The sequence below is a fragment of the Eutrigla gurnardus genome (genome assembly GCF_963514095.1).
Source record: "Eutrigla gurnardus genome assembly, chromosome: 5".
NCBI lineage: Eukaryota > Metazoa > Chordata > Actinopteri > Perciformes > Triglidae > Eutrigla > Eutrigla gurnardus.
This window is the reverse complement of record NC_139919.1, coordinates 898119-922109: the sequence shown is the minus strand read 5'-3', so window position 1 is coordinate 922109 and position 23991 is coordinate 898119. Positions and strand designations below refer to the sequence as shown.

The window sequence follows — 23991 nt, the reverse complement described above, 5'->3', positions numbered from 1 at the left end:
CCCTCTACAGAGACTGGCATGTATGCCATCAAAAAAGATGAGCACAACAGAGCAGAGATGTACATTAGACAATTTGTAAAGTGACTGCCAAATTAATGAATGTGATGAAGGAATTGGATCTAAAAGATGAAAAATGTGTGATCCCTCATAGTGAGCATAGAGACAAACTGTTATTCAATATCAAACTTTGGAGAATTTTCTACTGTAATGTAAAATCTTTATGGTCAAATTAAGATTATTATTTGATTTGGTTGTGTAATTTATATACTTAAAGTATGACAAAATGTACACTCTTCAATATTATGCTTTGTTTGTTCATGGTTTAAGACATTAAAAGCTGCTTTCAGCATGTTTAACTCACATTCAAGGACTTATTACTTATGGATTGGATTTGTATGGCACTTTTTTCCAGGAGACTCAAAGCGCTTTGACAGGGTTCCAGGTTCCATTCATTCACACACAGTCATACCGGTGGTGGTAAACTACCATAGTAGCCACAGCTGCCCTGGGGCAGACTGACGGAAGCGGGCTGCCATTCTGCGCCTACAGCCCCTCCGACCACCACCTCAAACATACAGCACTCACACACATTCACACGAGACAAGCTATCATGTTTGTTCATGGTTTAAGACATTAAAAGCTGCTTTCAGCATGTTCAACTCACATTCAAGGACTTATTGCCTCTGTAACTACAACTGTGGTACATTTTAATGTTTTCGTAAGGCTAAATTTATCAGAAGCATTTAGTCACATGTAAGTCTTTGGTAAATGGTAAAAACACAATTGAGGGGTGCCGTTTAGCTCAGTTGGTAGAGCTGGCGTCCCATGTGCAGAGGCTTTGTCCTCGCTGCGGCGGCCCCAGGTTCGATTCCCGGCCTGGGCGCCCTTTGCCACGTGTCACTCCCCCTCTCTCAACCTGTTTCCTATCATATCTTCAGCTGTTTTATTAATAAAGCCAATAAAAGGCCAAAAAAAAAAAAAAAAAAAAAAACACAATTGAATTGCCCTGCAGTGATGTTTACTAGTAGGCTATTAGGACATGTAGTACCAAAAACGGCCACAAAAAACCCCACCAATATCAGAATTTAAAAAAATCACTGCTACAAAATGAGGCAAAACAAGTTTGGACCTGATACTTGTCAGTTTTTTTGCAATATGACTTCATTGTTTTAGCCTTAATATCTGTGAAACTAATCATCTAAGAGAAACCATATTTTGTAGAATGTTTAAGCTATCACCAGAGATAGAGGCAGAAGTGATAGAAGTCTTTTATCTGCAAAAATGGGAGCTCAGCCACTCTTCAAATGTACTACTTTATTTCAACAAGCCACATTTGAAGTACCTACCATACTAGGTTATCATTGAGCTACACCCCTGATATTCCATGTCTGGAGGCTATTAGTAACAGATATACACTGTAGAAATTCACAGGTGAGATAGTTTTCCAGATATTGATGTTTAAAAATGGCTTTTCAGAGCATGATGCCAAAAAGCGTCTAAACTACCCTTCATTCAATGATGTTTCATGAGAAAACTGTTGACAATAGAGACCTAATATTTTGGATTTGTCCTATTAACAAGTGTGTCTTTGTACTTGTGTACATGTACTTTTTCAGGACATTCTGAGATGGTCAGGTGTGAGGCATTTGATGAAATGACACGGAATGACCCCACACAAAAACGTTTTTAGTGCGTAAACGCAGAAGTCTTGTGCGTTTTGCCCTGCCATCCATACGGATCCGGCGTTTTCGTGGCGTGAAAACGCACTTTTTTGAAACCAGCTCTCAGGGTGGAAAAGAAAAAAACGGCGAAAACGAATACGCTGACGTCATCGCCCCGCTCCTCGACCCTCGAGCCTGACTTCTTCCCCCGCAACGTCTCACAACAACAACAATAACGGCGGCCTCCGTGCTCGTAGCAGATATTCTGCTCGTCTGTACGTCGGCGTATCAGGGCCACTGTATGGAGAAAAAAAAACAAAAAAAGCAGAGCCGAGAGAGGGGGGCGATATTCCGGGAAAAAAGTCGCAGATATGCTACTTTATTACGATGCTAACAAACAACCGCTAGCTAACCATGAATGTAGGCATTTATTTGTCTAATGAATCCATCCCAACGTTTGACAACGCCTCGTCAGGGTCATTAGGGTGACGGCTGCTGATGTTTATTGTTGGTTTTATTTATATGGGCCAAATTGTCATCTTATGGGTGTTTATTGATCGGGTGGTCGGGCGAAGATTAGCTGTAACTCTCACGTGTTGCCATAGCAATGGCAAACATCCAGTCAAGCTCCGTCTCTTCTTCTGCGTTTTTGTAGCAGAAACATCGGCGCATAAGGGCCTGGAATATGTACTACAGCGCGCTGAGTCGTTTTCAGTGGATTCGTCTGGATGCGGATTTTCTTGAAACGACGCCAAGGCAAAACGGAGAAAAAAAGTTTGTTTTGCTTTGTATGGACGGCCTCTCAGTGCTAAAAGCAAGCGCCACCCCCCTTCACTCTTAACAAAAGTAGCTCTGGAAGAAAAAAAATAGAGCTGGTTTATTTATATTATATTATTATTATTAGGGCCGGGACTCGATTTAAAAAAAATCAAATTAGAGGCTTTGTAATTAATTAATCAAAATGAATCGCATTTTAATCGCATATAAATTTGACCTGAGAACAGTGAGAAGTAATTTTTTTCACATGGATTTTTAGTATACCATTGAATGACTGAATACATAAGCTTAAGCAACAAAACAAAATATTGTTTATTTTTGTTCAACCAAGTCCAACAGACTAGTGCAATTTTTGCCTTGTAGCATTAGCATCTGGTGGAGTTTGGGTTGGGTGTGGGTCCTTGTACTCGGAGTCAGGCTAACGTCCACGCTAGGGTCCACGCTAGCTGCTATATGTTTTGCATTGAGGTGATACTTGAGGCTCGATGTGCTGCGGTGATATGCGAATTCCTTGTTGCATAGCTTGCACACAACCATGCTCTTATCGACGCTTCCATCCGTTCGTTTTTTATAACAAAATTTCCCATCCACGGGGCCAACCAAAGCGGTCTCATCAGCTTCTTCCTCGTTCATGTTCACTGTGGTTTGTTGTTGTCTGAAGTCACGAACGCTAGTGAGAAACGTTCCGCGGTGCAAAAATAAGTGCGATTAAAATGCGTTAATTCCCCCCCAAAATACACCCCTTGCCATAATGTTATGCCATATGCATTAACACAGCCAACACGATTATAAAAACAAAATTAATAGGACAAAAATGTCCTCAAGTGTCCTTAAAGGGTTAAGTGATGAAACAATCTTAATCCATTGGGTTTAATATGACGTTGGTCCACCCTTTGCAGCTACAATAGCTTCAACTCTTCTGGAAGGTTTTCCGCAAGGTTAAGAAGTGTGTTTATGGGACTTTTTGACCATTCTTCCGGAAGTGTCACACACTGATGTGACCTGATAGAACACCTTTGGGATGAATTAGAGTCCAACATCCAACATCAGTGTGTGACACTTCCGGACTTAAAGTGTAAGTTTGGCGGAAATTGAAAATAAAGCTATTTTCTGAATGAAAATACATCAACTAAGCCGTGGAGGAAGTAATTTTCGCTCATCACGCAGTTCAGAGCTAGCACGGGCGGGAGCTAGAGTCCAAAATCGCAAACAGTGGGTTAGCATGGGGCCTACAGCCACACGCTTTCAAAATCGCATTTTTAAACCACTAACATTGCTCAAAACAGCGCCAAACCTCGTCAGCAGCTTGCTCTGGGTGTCTACACATAAAACGAAGCACCAACAACTCAGTTCATGAACCCGAAGTTTATAACAGAAGACAGTTAAGAACACTCACCAATTCTACCCCTGCCAGCTCCTCGCGAAGGATAGTCCGTAAGTGTCGATTACCGAACGAGTTCCCGTGTGAGATCTCGTGTGACATGTATGTGCTTCAGATAAGGCTGCTGTCTTGAACTGATTGGAAGTGTATACAAACTATCCCGACGTTTTTACCCACCATTATTAACTTATATTTGGCCAAACTGCCACTAATTTAAAAGTATACTCGTTTTATTCTGGGCGAAATCTTCAGTGGTCTCCCTCGTTTTGCATTGCGTTCGGTAATCGACACTTACGGACTATCCTTCGCGAGGAGCTGGCAGGGGTAGAATTGGTGAGTGTTCTTAACTGTCTTCTGTTATAAACTTCGGGTTCATGAACTGAGTTGTTGGTGCTTCGTTTTATGTGTAGACACCCAGAGCAAGCTGCTGACGAGGTTTGGCGCTGTTTTGAGCAATGTTAGTGGTTTAAAAATGCGATTTTGAAAGCGTGTGGCTGTAGGCCCCATGCTAACCCACTGTTTGCGATTTTGGACTCTAGCTCCCGCCCGTGCTAGCTCTGAACTGCGTGATGAGCGAAAATTACTTCCTCCACGGCTTAGTTGATGTATTTTCATTCAGAAAATAGCTTTATTTTCAATTTCCGCCAAACTTACACTTTAAGGACACTTGAGGACTCTGTGCAGGCCAGTCAAGCTCTGTAATTTTACGTGGTCTTCCACTTCTTGGCTGAGTTGCTGTCGTTCCCAATCACTTCCACTTTGTTATAATCCCACTGACAGTTGACTGTGGAATATTTAGGAGTGTGGACATTTCAGGACTGGACTTGCTGCACAGGTGGCATCCTATCACAGTACCACGCTGGAATTCACTGAGTTCCTGAGAGCGACCCATTCTTTCACACGTTTGTAGAAACAGTCTGCATGCCTAGGTGCTTGCTTTTATACACCTGTGGCCATGGAAGTGATTGAACACCTGATTTATATTATTTGGATGGGTGAGTGAATACTTTTGGCAATAGTGTGTGTGTGTGTGTGTGTGTGTGTGCGTGCGTGTGTTTATGTGTGTGTATGTGTGTGTGTGTGTATATATATATATATAATATTGACGGTATATCCATGTCTATCCTTTGCTTCCACCACAGTGGTGCTGCTAAAGTGGTTGCTGCTGGCTTGCTGACAGTAGGCGGTGGCATCGGAGGTACAATACTCTATGCCAAATGGGACCACAAGTTCAGAGCAACCATGGAGAACAATGTTCCATACTCAGACTGGCTGCTGGGTCTGGCATTGGGACCCACTTCTCCCGATGGCATCAAGAAACAGGTCAGGATGGATTCACAGCATGTTTGGGCAATTTGCTAAGGCTCGCTGGAATCTCTCTAAATTACATTACTATTTCAACTATACGATGGGGTGTAAAAGAGAAATGGAGCCTGCGAAATAAATGCTTAAAATTACATGATTGTGACAATAACACAATTGACTCTGACACACAGGTTGGCAAAATTCACTTAGCTTCCACAGTGACAAATGTGTTTCCTCTCCTCCAAATGTGTCCAAAACATTCAGGTAGCAGCTTCTCATATTAACATGATGCTGACTGATAATTTAGCAGGTTAAAATGGTAATAATAACTTTAACTGTATAGCTCATTTTATACAGAGATGCAGCTCAAAGTGCTTAACAAAACAGCAGAGTAAAAAACATTGCAATACAATTTCAATACAACTACTCATACCAATGATACCAATAAAGTTAACCCTAGTTAAAAGCCAAACTAAAAAGATTGGTATTTCATTTATTTTGAACAATTCTAAGGGAGTTTGCTGTAAACCTCATGAAAAAAAAAAACACAAACCGACAAAACAACTTTCAGTAACACTTCCTTTAAAGAGAGCACACATAAGCACTCAGCATAAAACAACATTTTAATGTCTATGGTAGCATCAGACTAGTTAACAATGGTTCATTTAACTTATGATGCTACCATAGACATTACAACGTTGTTTTATTCTAAAATTGTTTCTTGAGAGGAACATGCAAAATGACCATGTCAGTTGTCATGAAGTTCTGTCATTTTATCTTGATTTATACAAGTGAAAGTGATATATTTATGAGTGGATATGTATGTTTATGTCAGGTGTCATGTAACGTGCATGTAGGTGAATGCTTATGTATGCTCTCTTCAAATGAAGACTTACTGAAACTAACTAAAAGTTGTATCAGGCTGTGCCGCAGCAGCTATTCTCAGCTTCTCTCTGAAACACTCTGGCTGCGGTGGAATAGTCTATTTTCTTCGGATGCAAAGGACCTTCCTATACGAAAGGAAAGGAGATCACGCCGACCCACAATTCCATCCATCCATCCATTTTCTACCGCTTATCCTGTATTCAGGGTCGCGGGGGGGGGGCTGGAGCCGATCCCAGCTGACCCACAATTCCTTGCAAGAGAAACAAGTACCCACACCTCGGTCGTTCATGAAAACAAAAAATATGCTTATTTGCATATTTAACAATGACTTTCATGCAGACATATAGTAATTGGAATTGTGTTGATAAATGTGTATGGACAGTGATAATAATTGAATGGTATTTTCTTATTTATTTCAATCATGTTACAAACTTGACAAAAACGAAACTAAAACCACAAATAAAATGTAAATATAGCAAACGGTCAAACAGGAAGGAGGAGCTGCTGGACCTGAAGTTGGTCAATGAACCAGCTGTTTATAGAACCTGGGGAGAAGTGGACGATGTGCTTTTTGTAGTCCATTATTGTAGTTTCTCCAGCGCAGACGCACGTCAATCACCGGTGCCGATCATCAGCTGTCAATCATCGTCAGCATTATGACGTAGCTTAGTGAAAGTCCGGTCGGATTATCTGAGCACAGTGGTCGTCTTTTCCTAAATCCTTTTGAGTTCTTCTACTGCCTTTCCTTAACCCTGTGACGAGTTCCCCAGAGGTCAAGGAATAGGAGTAAGGACCTTATTTTTGGACTATTTGACCGCAGCCCATGTATGAGCTCCTGCCCCAAAAAGCCCAGTCTGCTGTGATTGGTCAGCTGGCCCACTGTGTTGTGATTGGTCAACCTCTTAGTGTGTTGGTCAGAAATGTCCAGCCCCTTACAGGGCTCCAGACCTACTTTTTACATGGATCACACTGGTGCTATACACTGATTAATTAACACATTTTATAAAGGACAAAAACAGGAACAAAGGTGCAAATAAATGTTTTTTCTTTATTTAAATCTCAACACACAAAAAAAATCACGATAACCTCAATTGTTTAAAAATAAACTTTAAGGATATTATGCTCATGTGTTACTTAGTGACCTCATCACTTTTAGTTGAGTTGTTAGAAGCAGTTCAGGAGCAGAGTTCCCTTTGGACAGATGTGAGGCTTGATTCCAAACCTGTTGGCCTCAGTTAAAATGGCTGCTGTCCCTGCTTTTTACATGCAGGTTACCCAGCCTCACTCTATGATGGAGAAACAGGCAAAGGCGCCCAAAGCTATATCAGAGAAGAAGCTGAAGGAGGCATCAGAGAGTTCAGCCAAGGACACGAGTCCGGTCCAGACAGGGCCTGCACAGAGCATAGAAGGTAAGCCTCTGATCTGGTTCAGACTCCTATATTATGTACTGGCAGTTAGTGTCATTCTGACACCTTGCTGCAGTCAAGCACTTTGTACCAAGTAAGTGTGGGGGAGGGGGGATACTGTGGATCCCTAATAGAAGCATAATGCGATTCATCAATTAATTTGCTTCTGAATCAGTGTCTGTTCAGCTCAGATTTTATATTTTACTTGCTCATGAATTGAAGAATAATAATTTGGGGTTTTCACAAGCCATAGTCTGTTTGACTAGTGTGAATGCTTTTCATTTCTGTTCTATGTAGCCTGGTTCGGTTTCCCAGTGCACAAATGAAAGCACGCCAAATAAGACATAATGAAGCTGAGGGGTGTATTAAGGAGCAGGGTCAACATTTTTTCACTTTGGACCTGATCTGCTTTATGCATGAATCCGTTCTTTCTCTTTCTAAACCTATAACCATCAATATTTTTTGTAAACTCTTAGAAAGTCTTATATAGACTGTTAAATATTCCGTATGTTTCCTTGGGTCCAGATGTCAACAAACATCAGATTTCTGCAGAAGGCCACTACAGTCCTCTCTAGTGCTGCATGATTGGAACAAAACTGACATAGCAATATTGTTTTTATTATTATTTTTCTACGATATGAAAAATCCAGGAATTTTCACCCAAACTTTTGTACATTTTAAAGTAAAATGTGTCAAGTTCAGCCCCCCCCCCCCCCCCACTCTGGACAGTCTTTCCCAGTTGACAGTTCGCCAGCAGCCCTGTTTGTCCCCACAGCGAGAGAGGGAGAGGCGAGTACAAAGGTGCTGTAAAGCTCACGGTCAGATCCACAAGCCACCTTAGACACGGGCCTTTCCAAGATCACCTAATATATCCGGTCTACGGCAAATTTATCTGGCTAGGTATATAGAGTTTATCATTAACCTGTGGTGGGCCAACCTAGACTGTAGGTTATTAATCACTAATACTGCATTAGTCATGGAAAATGATTTTCCTTTGTATCAAGCAGCAAAATCGTTTGAGCGTGATGTGTTTGACTTAATTTGCTGACATTGATCATCTTGCAATGTAACTATTGCGCACATCGAAATGTCGATGCTGCAACAATATATGGCGCAGCCCTGTGTCCATCTCAGTAACTTCCCAAACTAGCCGCACCAGGGGTTGAACCGCACCAGGGGTTGAACCACACCAGGGGTTAAACCGCCCTAGATTAAATAAGTCATAAAAAACCTTGATTTCATTACTTTTTAAGTATTATATTTGGAAAGAATGAAAAAAAAAAAAAAAAAAAAAAAAAAAAAATATTTCCACTGTAACAACAACTACAGCATACACTGGGCACATCTGGGCGAGACCCCAGGGAGGCTTCCCCTGAGAGGGTGCTCTTTGGGTGTTGTTTACCTCTGTTCCCAAGTCAACAACGTCCATCTACATTTGGAATTTGTATGCTCCCTGTCCACGTGAAACTCTTGACTTGATTTATTACCTTTTGAACAGGAGGAGTTGGGGGCCCAATGTGATTTGTAAGCTGCTAACTGTAGTTTTAGTCACATATTCGGTAGATTTCTTTTTACAGCACAAAACAGCAGCAGCAGCAATCTACAGGTAATGGGCCCATGTGAGAGGAAGACTGAGCCATAATGCTAGATCCAACATTCTGTTGTTATTGTATCAGTGATTTAATTTGAGTTAAGTTAAAATCCAAGTGTTTAATGTGCTTTCTGTTGTTTCTCTGCACCCACAGAGTTCTGTGAGGGTGAGCTGACTTTCCTACTAGCTGTAGAATACTGTAGAATACTGCAGAGTTCTGTAGAATACTGTAGAATATTCAGAATACTGTAGAATACTTTAGAATACGGCGAGTTGACGCTACATTTAAACGCACACTTTCTGCTTCTCACTCTTTCTATCTCTTAGTTTCCTTCTTGCTAAATTCCAGTTGTTTACACGCTATCTCGGTTAGCTACTTTAGCTTAACAGTTAGCTTAGCAGCTGCGATGGCTTCTCTCTTTCATTTACTTCTGTTCTGTCCTGTTTAGCTACTTCCCCGTCTCCAAATGTAGCTCACTTGTTGCATGTCGTAAACCACCTCCTCTATAGGTCTTTATTTTATAGAATACTGTCATTGAAGAAACCCTTTGAAACAAAAGGAACTCACTGGACTGATGAAATCATCCTGAATGCTCGTCTCCACTGTTTTATCACACACAATGGCAAAGTCATTTAGACATTTTCCGTCACACAAATCTCAGTACTGAATGTCCTGGACATGACAGCGGTGTTGAGCTTCAAGAGATTCTGCTCCATTCAGATGGATCCGTATAGTGAGTTAATGTTAGACAGCCGGTCTTCTACTGGAAAACCAGTAAACAATCACAGAAGGGTCTACATGATCCAAATTCTTTGTGATTGTTGCGCTCACATGTTACAGAACTGTCACTTTCTGACACCAGTTTGGCTCCATCCACAAAATACGTCAACCCTGTTTACAGACACAAAAAAGGTTTATTTCACGATAGAATAATAATAATAATAATAATAATATCCAAAGCGTTTCCTGAATAGCTTGGTTTCAGTCACGTGATTGTGATGACGCGTTACGGGGGCGCGATTTCCAAATGGCTGTCCGGAAGTAAAAATGCCGACTACGTCTATGGAGGAAACTGTTCCAGAGAGTCCGTATTGTAGGGATTTAGAGCCAGTTTCTAGAATACGATACAAAAAATTAGTTAGTAAATATGTTGGGCGTGACCCGTACCTCCATGAAGATGAGTGAGTTTTCTGGAGCGAAGGACGTGGCTCCCGGAGGAGGCTCACGGACTGAGGCATCGGGTACCCCGAGGCAGAGGAGGAGGGTCCGCCGACGCAACCTGCCGAACCCCGACTGTCAACGCTGCCCTCGTTTCCCCCGCTAGAACGGCACCGTTGGACTTGCGTAACGCGGTCAGCACGGAGACGGGTAGTCCACTGGCAGCCGCGCCCGTCTCATGTGGGCCCGACGGGCGCCCATCGCCGGCCCGAGGGTCGGGGAAGGAGGGAAGGAGGGGGCAGCGTGGCAAACGGACAGGCAGGCGAGCCCGAGATGGGCCCACGCACCCACCGGGCATCCCGAAGTCTGAACTTAGGGGGACGAAGGCAACTGGTGCCTGCGACTGCCCCAGCAGCGGAGAACGCGAGCGTTCCCGATTGATGGCAAAGTGACTCTCAGACCTGCAGACGTAGGTTTAAAATCCACTTTTTACGGCGTTATTCTGTGAGCTTTTTACAATTCTCACCTTTATGGACGACAACCTTTGGTACTCTAAAAAAAAACCTTTCCTATTCACGGGTAGAATGATTGGAGCAGCCGTAAACTACACAAAACATGGGCATCTTGCCTTTTTCACACGGCAGTTCTATGGGCAGACTTCACTTCCTGCCCTCCATCTGGATTTAGCGCGTTTGCGATGCAGCTCTGTGACGTCACGTGAAACCAACCTATTGTTTATCATTTTTAAAATCAAAATTCCAGAATTCACTACCTCTTGACTTGACTTCTCAAATAGGAATATGTTGATGAAAATCGGCATTAGTGTCACCCTTTTAAACTTTCACAGTGTACGAATGGAGTCAGTAGCCTAGACGAAGTCCTTTTATAGCTTGTAGGACACACTGTAATGAAATCCAGAGTTAAATACTGCTGTACAAATGAACGGTGCAGAAAATGGATGTAGTTTTATTTGGTGTAGTCCAGCTGTGACAGTGACGCTGTGTTGAAGTCATCATGATAAAACGTGGTCCTGCAGAAACCGACAGCAACGGGAACTACCGCAGAAGAGGTTGAAGTCCTTTGCTTGGTGTTTCCTGTTTGTCTGGACAGACTTGTCACCATGATAGTGTCCCACCGAGTCAGTCATGAGACTTAACAGGTGTTAGGTTGAGATCACATGAAGGCAAAGTTAGAACATGGGTGTGTTGGTCTGAGCAAGTGAGCCAAAGAGTTCATTGGCCCTCACTTCTGCATCACAAAGGTGTTAGGTTGAGATCACATGAAGGCAAAGTTAGAACATGGGTGTGTTGGTCTGAGCAAGTGAGCCAAAGAGTTCATTGGCCCTCACTTCTGCATCACAAGATGGTTGATTTTATGATTGCTGTCTTTTAGTCCTCAGTTGAGTAGAACTCAATAATCCCAAACTATTGTAGATGTCAAAAAATACTGTTTATGCAACATGATAAATAAACATCTTCAGGCTAAATCATTGTTATGTAATTTCAGACATTCAATTTTTAAACGGATTCACTTTACAGTAGGTGCACAGCTTCCAGCTCTGGGTGATGTGGAGAAAATATGATACAATATTTTTGACCAAATAACTTCCATCCATCCATCCATCGTCTACCGCTTATCCTGTATTCAGGGTTGCGGGGGGGCTGGAGCCGATCCCAGCTGTCATTGGGTGAAGGCGGGGTACACCCTGGAGAGGACACCAGTCCATCACAGGGCCAACATGTAGAGACAGACAACCATTCACACTCATATTCACACCTACGGGCAATTTAGAGTTATCAATTAACCTATCCCCATCCTGCATGTCTTTGGACTGTGGGAGGAAGCCGGAACCCGGAGATAATCCAAATAACTTGACATCAATATTGTACGGTTGAATTATGGTTCTAAATAATCATTAGTAATGTGGATATAATGTCTACGTGGGTAAAGGCAAACAGAAAAGCTGGAAAGTGTGGTAAGTTCAGAACATGACATCGCTCACTATAATGCAACCTTTAAAACCAGGAAAAGAAAACACTGTTGTCACAATGCTCACATACCTCTTTGTGTCCCACCAGAGGCTTCAGCAGAGGCCACGCATATCATCTCAGCCATCAGTGAGATCCCATCAGTCCCTGCTCCATGTGACACAGAGGCATTCAATGGTAACGCTCCATCTTCAAGCTACACTTGGTGATGTGGACAAAGCTAGATTCTTTATAAATCCAATTCATTATTTTCTTTCTGCATTTGCTTTATTGATTGCTGTCAGGATGTAAAGAGACGTTTTTAAGAACATTTTCATCCCTAGCTTTAAAGTGAAAGCACATACTAATTTAAATCGATGTCTAAATGTTCGCTGGTAATCACAGGATCAATGCGGACACTGAGGGCCCACTCACACTAGAATAAGCGTTAATTAGAAAAGGACAAAGCCTCGCCCTATGTCCCGGTCCCATTTTGCTCCAGTACCGCTCACTCCACAAGTCCACATGAGCGACTGTCCCAGCATGGATGAAGCTCGGCATTAAGCACTCACACTAACGAAGCAGACTTGGGGGTCAGATTAGTGCTGTGTGAGTGTTGACACCAGAGATGGGAGTAAGGCCCCGTCCACAAACTTTTTTTTTCCGTTTTGCCTTTGCGTCGTTTCAAGAAAATCCGTGTCCAGACGAATCCACTGAAAACGACTCAGCGCGCTGTAGTACATATTCCAGGCCCTTATGCTGCGCTGTTTCTGCTACAAAAACGCAGAAGAAGAGACGGAGCTTGACCGGATGTTTGCCATTGCTATGGCAACACGTGAGAGTTACAGCTAATCTTCGCCCGACCACCCGATCATTAAACACCCATAAGATGACAATTTGGCCCGTATAAATAAAACCAACAATAAGCATCAACAGCCGTCACCCTAAGGACCTTGACGAGGCGTTCTCACACTTTTGGATGGATTAATTAGACAAATAAATGCCTACATTCATGGGAAGTTAGCTAGCGGTTGTTTGTTAGCATCGTAATAAAGTAGCATATCTGCGACTTTTTTCCCGGAATATCGCCCCCGTCTCGGCTCCGTTTTTTTTCATACAGTGGCCCTGATACGCTGACGTACAGACGAGCAGAATATCTTCTACGAGCACGGAGACCGCCGTTCTTGTTGTTACGAGACGTCGCGGGGGAACAAGTCAGGCTCGAGGGTCGAGGAGCGGGGCGATGACGTCAGCGTATTCGTTTTCGCCGTCCACACGAAACGGAGGCGTGTCGTTTTTTTCTTTTCCACCCTGAGAGCTGGTTTCAAAAAAGTGAGTTTTCAGGACACGAAAATGCCGGATCTGTATGGACGGCAGGGCGAAACGCACAAGAGTTCTGCGTTTACGCACTGAAAACATTTTCGTGTGGACAGGCCCTAAGTCACACATATGCAAGTCTCAAGTCTCAAGCAAGTCCCAAGTCATTTTTTGTGAGAGTCAAGTCAAGTCATAGCTTAGGTCAAGCAAGTCACAAGTCAAGTCATAGAAATATAATAAGCTGGAAGACAACCATCTTAAAACTTTAAGCCTACTGCAGCCTAAGTTTTATGTAGCCCTCCTTTGCACCAAGGGCTAACAAATAGAGGAAGGGCATATAAGGCTAAAGAATAATTATAAATACTCACTAGGACCAGCAGGATCAGAATTACTAGGAACGAGTACAGGGACAGGTGTACCAAACAATAATTACCAGACAGAGTCAACACAGTAGTTTATCTTGGGAAGGGCAGCAAACCACTTCCTTTTATTTACAACAAACGATAGATTAAAGAGAATGATGAAGTTAGCTAGAGACATTTCTTAATTTTCTTTGTGTAGTCGGAAATGGCGGATGAAATTTGACGTGGCGCTGGATGTGTCGGATATTTTTGCGCTGCACACGGCAAATCGTTTCTTTTGTTGAGTTGAATATCTTTAAATCCAAATTTGATCATTTTAAGAACACAGTGGCGCCGGAACGAGTTTGAAAGTGGGGGTGCAAAAAAAAAAAAAAAAAAAACTCACACCTGATAGCCTAACTAGATAAGATAAGATGTCCTATAGCAGGGCTATTCAATTAGTTTTGAATGAGGGCCGGTTGATGGAAATGAAAATGAAAATATGTCTGGAAAATGATGAACATCACGTTAATAGCTCCAGATACTGTAAAACACTACGATATACGAGTACATATATTCTCTTATTTTATCAAGTAAAATATAAGTTAAAAGGTTTACTCAACAGCTTAATAGTTCATAGAAATTCAGGTAGAAATAGGTTAACTCAGAGTTCCACAGCTTATCAAAAACAATCCTTATTTGATGTTGTTTTGAAGGAGTAAACACTCGACCTGCATCAGCGCATGTGAGCACGAGCGCAGCGGATTTTGGACGGAGACACACAGCCGCATTTTACTGGTCCGGTTCCGCTCACACCACGAGTCTGACGAGTTCAACAGCTTATCAAAATACAATGTCAACTTTTCAAAGTAGAAAGCGACATTGTGGTGGTTCAACGAGGCGGAACTTTAAATCCAAATTTTATAATTTTGGGAGCACTGGCTGTGACACAGTGGCGTCGGAACGAGTTTGAAAAAAAAACCCTCACACCTGATAGCCTAACTAGATAAGATAAGATGGCCTATAGCAGGGCTATTCAATTAGTTTTGAATGAGGGCCGGTTGATGGAATTTTTTTTCACTGTTATTTTCTATCACAGTGAAAATGAGCCAAACACACAGACTGTTCAGTGCATCTGCATCACATAATAGTGTCTGTTCTCTAGAGGAGTGCAAAGAGTGCCACGAACACCAGGACCCCCCAGTGACAGCAGTGATCCCCCCCGACACCGAGGACGCAGTGCTCAAAGAAAGACCAGAAGAAGAAGTGGCAGCTAGACTGGCTCAACAAGACCAGGAGGACCAGGACACCCAAGCATGTAGGCTGGTACACACAACACACACACACACACACACACACACACACACACACACACACCACATTACACACATACTCACACATACGCACACACATACACAGTACACACACAAACACACACACACACACACACACACAGTACACACAACACACACACACACATTACACACACTACACACACATTACACACACACCACACATACACGCACACTCAAACACACACCGCACTACACACACACTGAAACACACACACACACAGTACACACACAGTACACAGTACACACACACACACACACACAACACACCACACACTTGTTGGTACAAATTGTGCTTTAAATGAAATAATTGTACTCTGTACATTGTGATAACATGATTTTGGTGAATAACACTTCAACAGGTGACTGAGTCATGCCGTTATGTGTATTGGCTGATGCCATTATTCTTTGCAACAATTATTTTATTGATAATGACAAAGCTTGTGATGTCACAAATAATCCTAAACTGTTGGACTTGAGTTGATTGGAGTACTTTTACTAACGTGTATCTAGTTCTGTTTTCTTTTAGAAGAATGAGCTATGGTCATTCCACTGCCTCTCATGTTTCCTGTCTGTCTGACTGTTTCCTGTCTGTCTGCAGCTGTGTCAGCCCGTCTTGAAGACTCACTAGCCAGCTCAGCTAAAGCGACACTGCAAGCCATTGGAGCTCAGGAAGCAGCCCTGCAGGCCATCACACAGCACACACTCAAACTGAAGGAGGCTATGGAAGCAGAGGTACAGACACAGCCACACAGGATGTGGGGGTTACATAGACTGGTACAGGTGTGTTTTAGTGTCAAATGCATATGAATCAGGGCTGGGGGGAGTCAGTGACTGTCCACCCTGATGGCAGATGAGGATCAAACATCATTAGGCTTGGGCCGATTTTAAACATTTTCAAACCAGTCTGATACTAAGCCAAAGACCGGACCGAACTGGTTATCCCAACCTTTCCCACCAGGCATCGCACTCGCCATAGCAGACCCTCCCAAGTGATACATTCGTTTTTTTAGACAGAAGATTACGCCATGATCACGGAAAGGAGAGTGAAAAATATGCCGTGATCACAGTTTATGAAGAAACCGGAAATCGGCCCAACCCTACTCACCATTGCACATTTTCTACTGCATATCTGAGAGCTGGGTCTACCCAGCGGTGTCTTACCAGTTGGACATGCCTGGAAAATATCTAATGGGAGGCATCCAGGAAGCATCCTGAATCCCTGAAACCCCTCAGCAGGTCCCTTTTGGATGCGAGGGAGCCCAGGTGTCTGAGTCCTCACTCTCTAAGGGCCACTCCCACTACACAATCCGTACCGTGCCCAGGCACGATGGAGCCCGGATTGGTGGACTAGTGTGAGCGCTCGATTCCGTTCTTAAGAACGGTACGCTTTCCTCGGCCTGGCATGCTTGGAAGAGGTGGATTTTGGCACAGAGCGACATGGACATGATGTAGGCTTTAATCGATAGACCATTCCAATACTGTTGATGACTGTGCAAGACACAGATGGGTTCTGGGTCAGGCTTGGGCATGCTTCGAGTGTGCCTCTAGTGTGTGCACTCCTCGCACTGCCCGCCTGCCCACTCTGCCCCACTCACATGCTCTGATGCAGATATGGAATGTTTACTAGAAATACCTGGTACAGATCAAATGGCCCTGGTGTGCGTGGGCCCTCAGGCTGAGCCCAGAGACCCTTCAAAGGAATCTCATTTTGGTCGCTTGCATGTTGGATTTCCTTCTTTTGGGCACCACCCCAAGCACACGACTATGAGGTCTGGAATGTAGACTACACACTCAAGATAGTTTGTACTTTACTTTCATAGGTCATCACCAGGTTGGAGTTTCAACCAAGACACGCTGCTGCAAAACTTTTAGCTAACTCCGGTTTGGTGAAGAAAATTCCTCAATCCACAGCTTGTTTCATTTCAAAAGTTCTGCTGCAACTAACGATTATTTTAATAATCGATTATTCGGTTGAATATTTTTTCGATTAATCGATGAATCGGATAAAAAAAGAAACATTAATAATTGCTGCATCTTTATTCAAAAACAGAACATTATTTCAAATTCACAGTGCAGACTGAAGTGTAAAAACATCATGTTATTGCTCCAAAGTCCGTGAGCTATTTAAAGTTATATTAAATTATAAAAAAAAATATTAAAACATAACTGGAACAACACACACTACATACACTTCTTTTATTTATTTATTTAGAGAGACACACACACACACACAGACAGACAGACAGACAGACAGACAGACAGACAGACAGACAGAGAGTGTGTGTATGGTAGTAGACAGTAGTATATACTGTTGAAATACACATTTGTTTATTTACTCTTCGCATTTATTAAATGTATTTTCTCTTCCTGTTTCCCAGTGCAAGTTTAGATACACAAATATGATCGCATTTGTCAATCGCGGTATTTTATTTTGAAAATTGTTTTTATTTTGAAAATTGACCGGATTGTCTCGTGTTTCTTTGTGTGATTTCCTGCCAGAATTAACGCGTTCGCTCGCGGCACATGCAAAAAATAGAGCAGACGCCGAAAAGATCGCTTCACAGCACGGGATGGCCGCGCCTATTAGTGGCTTTTGGCGTCTGGTGTGAACTACACTATCGCTTAACAAGGGCGCCGAAAGGAAACGGGCTCCGCTCCACGCCTATTCGTGGCCGGTGTGAACAAGGCGTCAGTGTGGGCGCGCATCAACCATGGACCATGCGCCGGCTTCTTCTTTCTTTTTTCTTTTTTTTTTTTAAATATAACTTTATTGTTCAGAATGTTTTACAACAAAATCATGTACAAACATGGCTTACATTTTTTTTTTGCATTCAAAAGGAGCAGGTGTATAGAGGGATGCAAAATAGAGACTCTACATGAGAACATAAAATACACAATAAATAAATAAAATCTAATAAAATAAAACAAACGAGTAACGAATAAAAAGTTAGCTAGGGCTTTTCTCGCAGAGTGTATTTTTCAAATAAATTGAAAAGTGTCATATTTACTTTACATTATGTTAAGGGATTTGGTGAAAGAGAGAAACTCGTTATGAAACACACAGAACCTAGGTTTCACTTTCATATATTTACATTTGTGTATGTAAAATTTTCCGAGGATGAGAATATTGTTTACCAGAAAGTCCCATTCATTAATCGTCCATAACAACTCCATAAATAATGTCTTTTTGAGAAAAGGTGTGCAGCCAAAGCCAATCTTTGTGTGCAGCCAGTCATGAATATCAGTCCAGAGTGCTTCAGAAAACATACATTGAAAAAATAAATGATCAGAGGTTTCAATATCATCACAAAATTCACATTTGTTTGTTTCAAATCCAAATCTCTGTCGTTAAAGTTCACCAGATGGGTACACACCATTTAAAATTTTGAAGTGGATTTCTTTTGCTTTCGGATTTATGGGAAATTTTAAGTATTTAGAGCGTAAAGTATATATAACATCTTTGGGGAAGATTTGTTTAATGGAGTTTCGAAAAGACAATAAAGGAACTTTCTAATTGTTTTATTAGGAATTTTAATACTCTCGAAATCACAGTTTCCAACTAGGAGATGCGGAAGATTAGGAGAAATGTGAGTCGAGTTCGAAACAATTCCTTGAATTAAATTTAAAGTAGGAATAGGGATAGCTCTCATTATGGAAGCAAAGGAATTACGATCCACTGCTAGATCATATTTAAGACAAAAATTTTTATATGTCATCACACGCCCTTCATCGTCAGTCAAATGAAGTAAGGACCAAATACCTTTATCCATCCAGTCCTTTTTATACAGCAACTTGTTTTTAACTGTAATGTATCTATTGTTCCATATCGGTGTGTTGTGCGGGGTAAAATTATGATTGTACAAAAGTTTCCAATATAAAAGGACTTGCTGATGAAACAGGGATAATTTGACTGGAAGTTTCTGAATATTGAAATCACATTTTAACAGAAAATCAATGCCTCCAAGCTTCTTGAAGATTTCTCTGGCGATATGATACCAAAAGCTCTTATTGTTAAGGAAAGATTTTAACCAATTCATTTTCAGTGTTCCATTGATGAAATCACAATCAATAGCCTGTAGACCCCCTTCTTTGTATTCTTTGGTCATCTCTGTTCTCTTAATATAGTGCATCTTTTTCCTCCAAATATAATCAAAATTAATTTGGTTGGCCTTCTTGATGGCTCTGTTGGGAAGGGCCAGAGAATACGCTGGATAAATACATCTTTATATGCTTTCCATCTTAGTAAGAAAGACTCACCCCAGTAAACTGATGTCTCTCAATAACCAGGAGTTAAGTTTAGTTTGACATTCAGTTATCATTCTCCACACATTCATATTTTCTCTTTCAGTTGGGTTTTTAGATATGTGTATTCCTAAATATTTGACAACTGATCTTATAGGAATGTTGTATGCTTCTGTTAAATCACTTTGATGAATTGGCATCAACTCACATTTGTTCAAATTAAGTTTAAGCCCGGAGGCATTGGAAAATGTATTAATTGCTTGTATTATCTTGGGGGTCTCAGTTAGGTGTTTCATAAAGATGGTAGTGCTGTCTGCAAGCTGGCTAATGACAACAGGTAGCCCCATAACGTTTAAAGGAGCAATGTCTGAATTTTTAATAAAAATAGAAAGCATTTCTGTGGCAAATTTTAATGTTGGGGTTGTAGCAGGAGCAGATTTGGTTATCAACAGTTAATTATTAATGTCAATATGATTATCGATATTAATGATTATATTTAATATATTATCATGATATAATCATGAATAAACGGGGCACCACCCTGGGATCAGGGAAAAGATAACCTAAAACTGTATTCAGTCTCAATATAAAGGTTTTATACTCACATGCCAATCATCGTGATCATTGGCATAGAAGCATAAAAACAATCTAACAATTAAAAAGGGCGTGAAATTCAAGCACTAGCCTTCACAACCTGCTGTTATCCAGTGACATATACACAACAAGCACAAGAGACCGCTAGTTATAATATAATAAGATTTATTAAAATCAGTAATAATGATCACAATCAATAACACTGCAATTAACAAAGCCTTATTACCTAACTACCTAACACACAAAACTAAGCTAAACAGAAGGAGAGACACGTGGTGTGTGTGTGTGTGTGTGTGTGTGTGTGTGTGTGTGTGTGTGTGTGTGTGTGTGTGTGTGTGTGTGTGTGTGTGTGTGTGTGTGTGTGTGTGTGTGTGTGTGTGTGTGTAGAGGGAGAGATGGCTATGTGCGGCCACCAGATGGAGCTATTCCTCACAGCGTTCAGGGGCGGAGCCACTGACGTCCGATGGGGTAGCGAGAGAGGGAGAGAGAGAGCTATGGCCGGGCGCGACCACCCGATGTAGCTATGTCCTTAGCGTCCGCCGGGAACAGCTGGCGTAGGACACGTGTGTGCGGTGTGTGTGTGTGTGGGTTAGCGGGACACAAACAAAGAGAGAGAGAATGCGCGAACGATATTCTGAGGCTCAGAAGGCGTGCCGCTATCACACGGGCGCGCGTGAATGAACTGGCGTTGGCGGAGGTTAGTCGAAAACACTGTTACAGAAATCAACCCAGCGGCGTGGGTACACGATCAGCATTCAAATACAGCAGCACATGAACAAACGGACTCGGCGGTCCGCGATCAGAACTTAAAACACGTTAACAAGAATTACAAGCACATCCTACACTATCAACTTATGTCTCTGCCCAGACTGATAGCCTCTTACTGGTGTCGTTGCGTAAGCTGCAAGTCCGTCCTGGCGATGACGGCGTTCCGTAACGCGGTGGTAGTTCGTGGGCCCCGGCGTCAGCGGGGGACGTGATGAGTCGGCTTCGTCCAGACGAGAGCGGAGCGGGTTTCCTCTCGTTGATCAAACTCAAATAAAGAAAACAGTTGGTGTTTCCTCCTTCCACGAGCGGCGATATAATCGCGGCTTGGTGATTTAGTCAGCTTACTTCAGACAGCGTCTGGTAGCTGGAAGGCAGGAACCGGCTTGGTTCCTCTTGTTGCAGCGGTGCGCTGCAGGAGGGGTCGCCTCCCGTTGCAACGTGGTGTTGCGTCGGTTGTAGGAAGAGACGCCAGAGTAAGAGTAAGAGAGCGTTCTCCAGGCGGCTTCGGTTTATAAAGCTCACGGCTGCTGCCGGGGACCCCCTGGGGTACCTGCAGTTGTCAGCCAATAGGGCACCAGTTGTGTGATGTCACATTTCTCACCTGGGTGAGATGTGAAACTAAAATGGCGGTGTAGTTTTTAATCCCCTTTGTCCCTTTGTTCTGGCCGCATGTGTAGGCTTTGTAGGCCGCATTGTGTAGTCCTAACGGTTAGGTCCCCAACAATAAAGAGAGATGGAGAGATAGGGCAGCCTTGTTTGACCCCAAGTTTGATAGCAAATCTTGGTGATGTGCCTCCTGGTAATGAAATGGAGCTATTTGCATTATCATAAAGAGACTCTATGGTGGCTCGAAATTTGCTCCCAAAGCCTAAAAGTTTTAAACACTGAAAAATAAAGGGATGTTCGATGGAGTCAAAGGCTTTATAAAAATCAAGAAATAAAATAAAGCCATCATCATCTATTAAATGTTTATAATCTAGGAGATCAATCACCAAATGGATGTTGTTGTGGATGGATCTATCTTTTGTTGGGGTTGTAGCAGGAGCAGATTTGGTTATCAACAGTTAACTATCAATATCAATATGATTATCGGTATTAATAATTATATTTAATATATTATCATGATATAATCATGAATAAACGGGGCACCACCCTGGGATCAGGGAAAAGATAACCTAAAACTGTATTCAGTCTCAATATAAAGGTTTTATACTCGCATGCCAATCATCGTGATCATTGGCATGGAAGCATAAAAACAATTTAACAATTAAGAAGGGCGTGAAATTCAAGCACTAGCCAGTAATAATGATCACAATCAATAACACTGCAATTAACAAAGCCTTATTACCTAACTACCTAACACACAAAGCTAAGCTAAACAAAGGGAGATACACACGTGGAGTGTGTGTGTGTGCGTATGTGTGTGCATGTGCGTGTGTGTGCGTGCGTGTCGAGAGAGAGAGAGGGAGAGATGGCTATGTGCGGCCACCAGATGGAGCTATTCCTCGCAGCGTTCAGGGGCGGAGCCACTGACGTCCGATGGAGTAGCGAGAGAGAGAGAGAGATATAGCCGTATGTAGCCACCAGATGTAGCTATGTCCCTAGCGTCCGCCGGGAACAGCTGGCTTAGGACACGTGTGTGCGGCGTGTATGTGTGTGTGTGTGTTAGCGGGACACAAACAAAGAGAGAGAGAATGCGCGAGCGATATTCTGAGGCACAGAAAGCGTGCCGCTATCACACAGGCTCGCGTGAATGAACTGGCGTTTATTCCGCGAGACCGGTCTTTTAACTGATAGTAGAGGCTTTCTGAGCTCGCGAATATGGCGGAGGTTAGCGAAAACACTGTTACAGAAATCAACCCAGCTGCGTGGGTACACGATCAGCATTCGAATACAGCAGCACATGAACAAACGGACTCGGCGGTCCGCGATCAGAACTTAAAACACATTAACAAGAATTACAAGCATGTCCTACACTATCGAATCTCTGCTTCTGCCCAGACAAATAGCCTCTTACTTTTGTCGATGTGAGATGCGTCGATGTGAGGGTTTCGTCCCGTGCGGTGATGGCGTTCCTTGACGCCGGCAACGGACGGTAGTTCGTGGGCGCTCGTTCAGCGCCGGATGGTCCGGGGGACCCCCTGGAGTCCCATGCAGTTGTCAGCCAATAGGGCCCCAGTTGTGTGACGTCAGATCTCGCGACCAGGTGGAGGTGACACTAAAATGGTGGTTGTAGTTTTTTATCTCCTTTGTCCCTTTGTCTGGCCGCATTGTGTAGGCTTTGTAGGCCGCATTGTGTAGTCCTAACGGTTAGGTCCCAACACTTTCATAAATCCAGATTGGGAGTCGCATATAATTGTATCTAGTTTACTCTTTAATCTATTGGCATAAGCAAGGGTTACAATTTTATAATCAGTATTCAATAACGTGATAGGTCTAAGATTATCCAATATTTTGGAGTCTTTACCAGGTTTGGGAATTAAAGTTATTATACCTTGTTTCATAGTGGGAGGAAAAGACAGATTATCAGTTGCTTCCTTTAACATGAGAATAAAAGGATTTTTTAAATAGATCCCGAAAGTGTCGGTAGAAATTAGATGTCAGGCCATCACAGCTGGGAGATTTATTTAAAGACAGCTGGTCTACAGCTTTATCCAGCTCAAAAAATAGTAATATCAGCTTCACATAACTCTGCAAAATCATCATCAATACAGGGGATAAGATCCTTGATATGGTTGAAAAAAGAGTCTGAATCAATTGCAGAGAAGGCAGACGAGTATAACTTACTGTAAAAGGAAGTCAATTCCTTTGTAATCAAGGTTGTATCTGTACATAGTTGGTTTTGAATCAATAAGGTTTTAATAGAATTTCTCTCTTGCCTTCTTTTTTCTAATTGACAGAAATAAGCTGTACTTCTTTCACCATCTTCGATCCATTTAGCTCTGGATCTTATGTAAGCCCCTTCTGCTTTTTTGAGATACATCTCATCAAGTTTTGTTTGTTTGAGTTAGTAATTTCTGTTTATCATTGTCAGTTGGTGATGTCTTATTACAATAAATGTTTATTTCTTTAATTAAATTAAGTTCTGCTAGTTTATTTGCGTGAAATGATTTCCTGAAATGAATTTTAAAAACTCCCACTTTGAAACATAGGATATTATAGTGTTGTCAGCCATCACTTCAGCAATTTAGAGATTTTATACCATCACAATATGCTTGACAATTTAATAAAGATGAATTGAA

General features: G+C 42.2%; 1 protein-coding gene across 1 annotated transcript in view; it reads left to right on the top strand.

The window, feature by feature from the left end:
- The window catches only part of immt (inner membrane protein, mitochondrial (mitofilin)), a 46564-nt gene that overhangs the window by 11053 nt on the left and 11520 nt on the right, over positions 1-23991 (top strand). The window contains exons 3-7 of the mRNA XM_084009550.1: positions 4962-5142; positions 7280-7418; positions 12244-12330; positions 14956-15108; positions 15744-15877. Of these exons, the coding sequence (XP_083865676.1) occupies positions 4962-5142; positions 7280-7418; positions 12244-12330; positions 14956-15108; positions 15744-15877 (694 nt within the window). The remainder of the gene's footprint in view (positions 1-4961; positions 5143-7279; positions 7419-12243; positions 12331-14955; positions 15109-15743; positions 15878-23991) is intronic.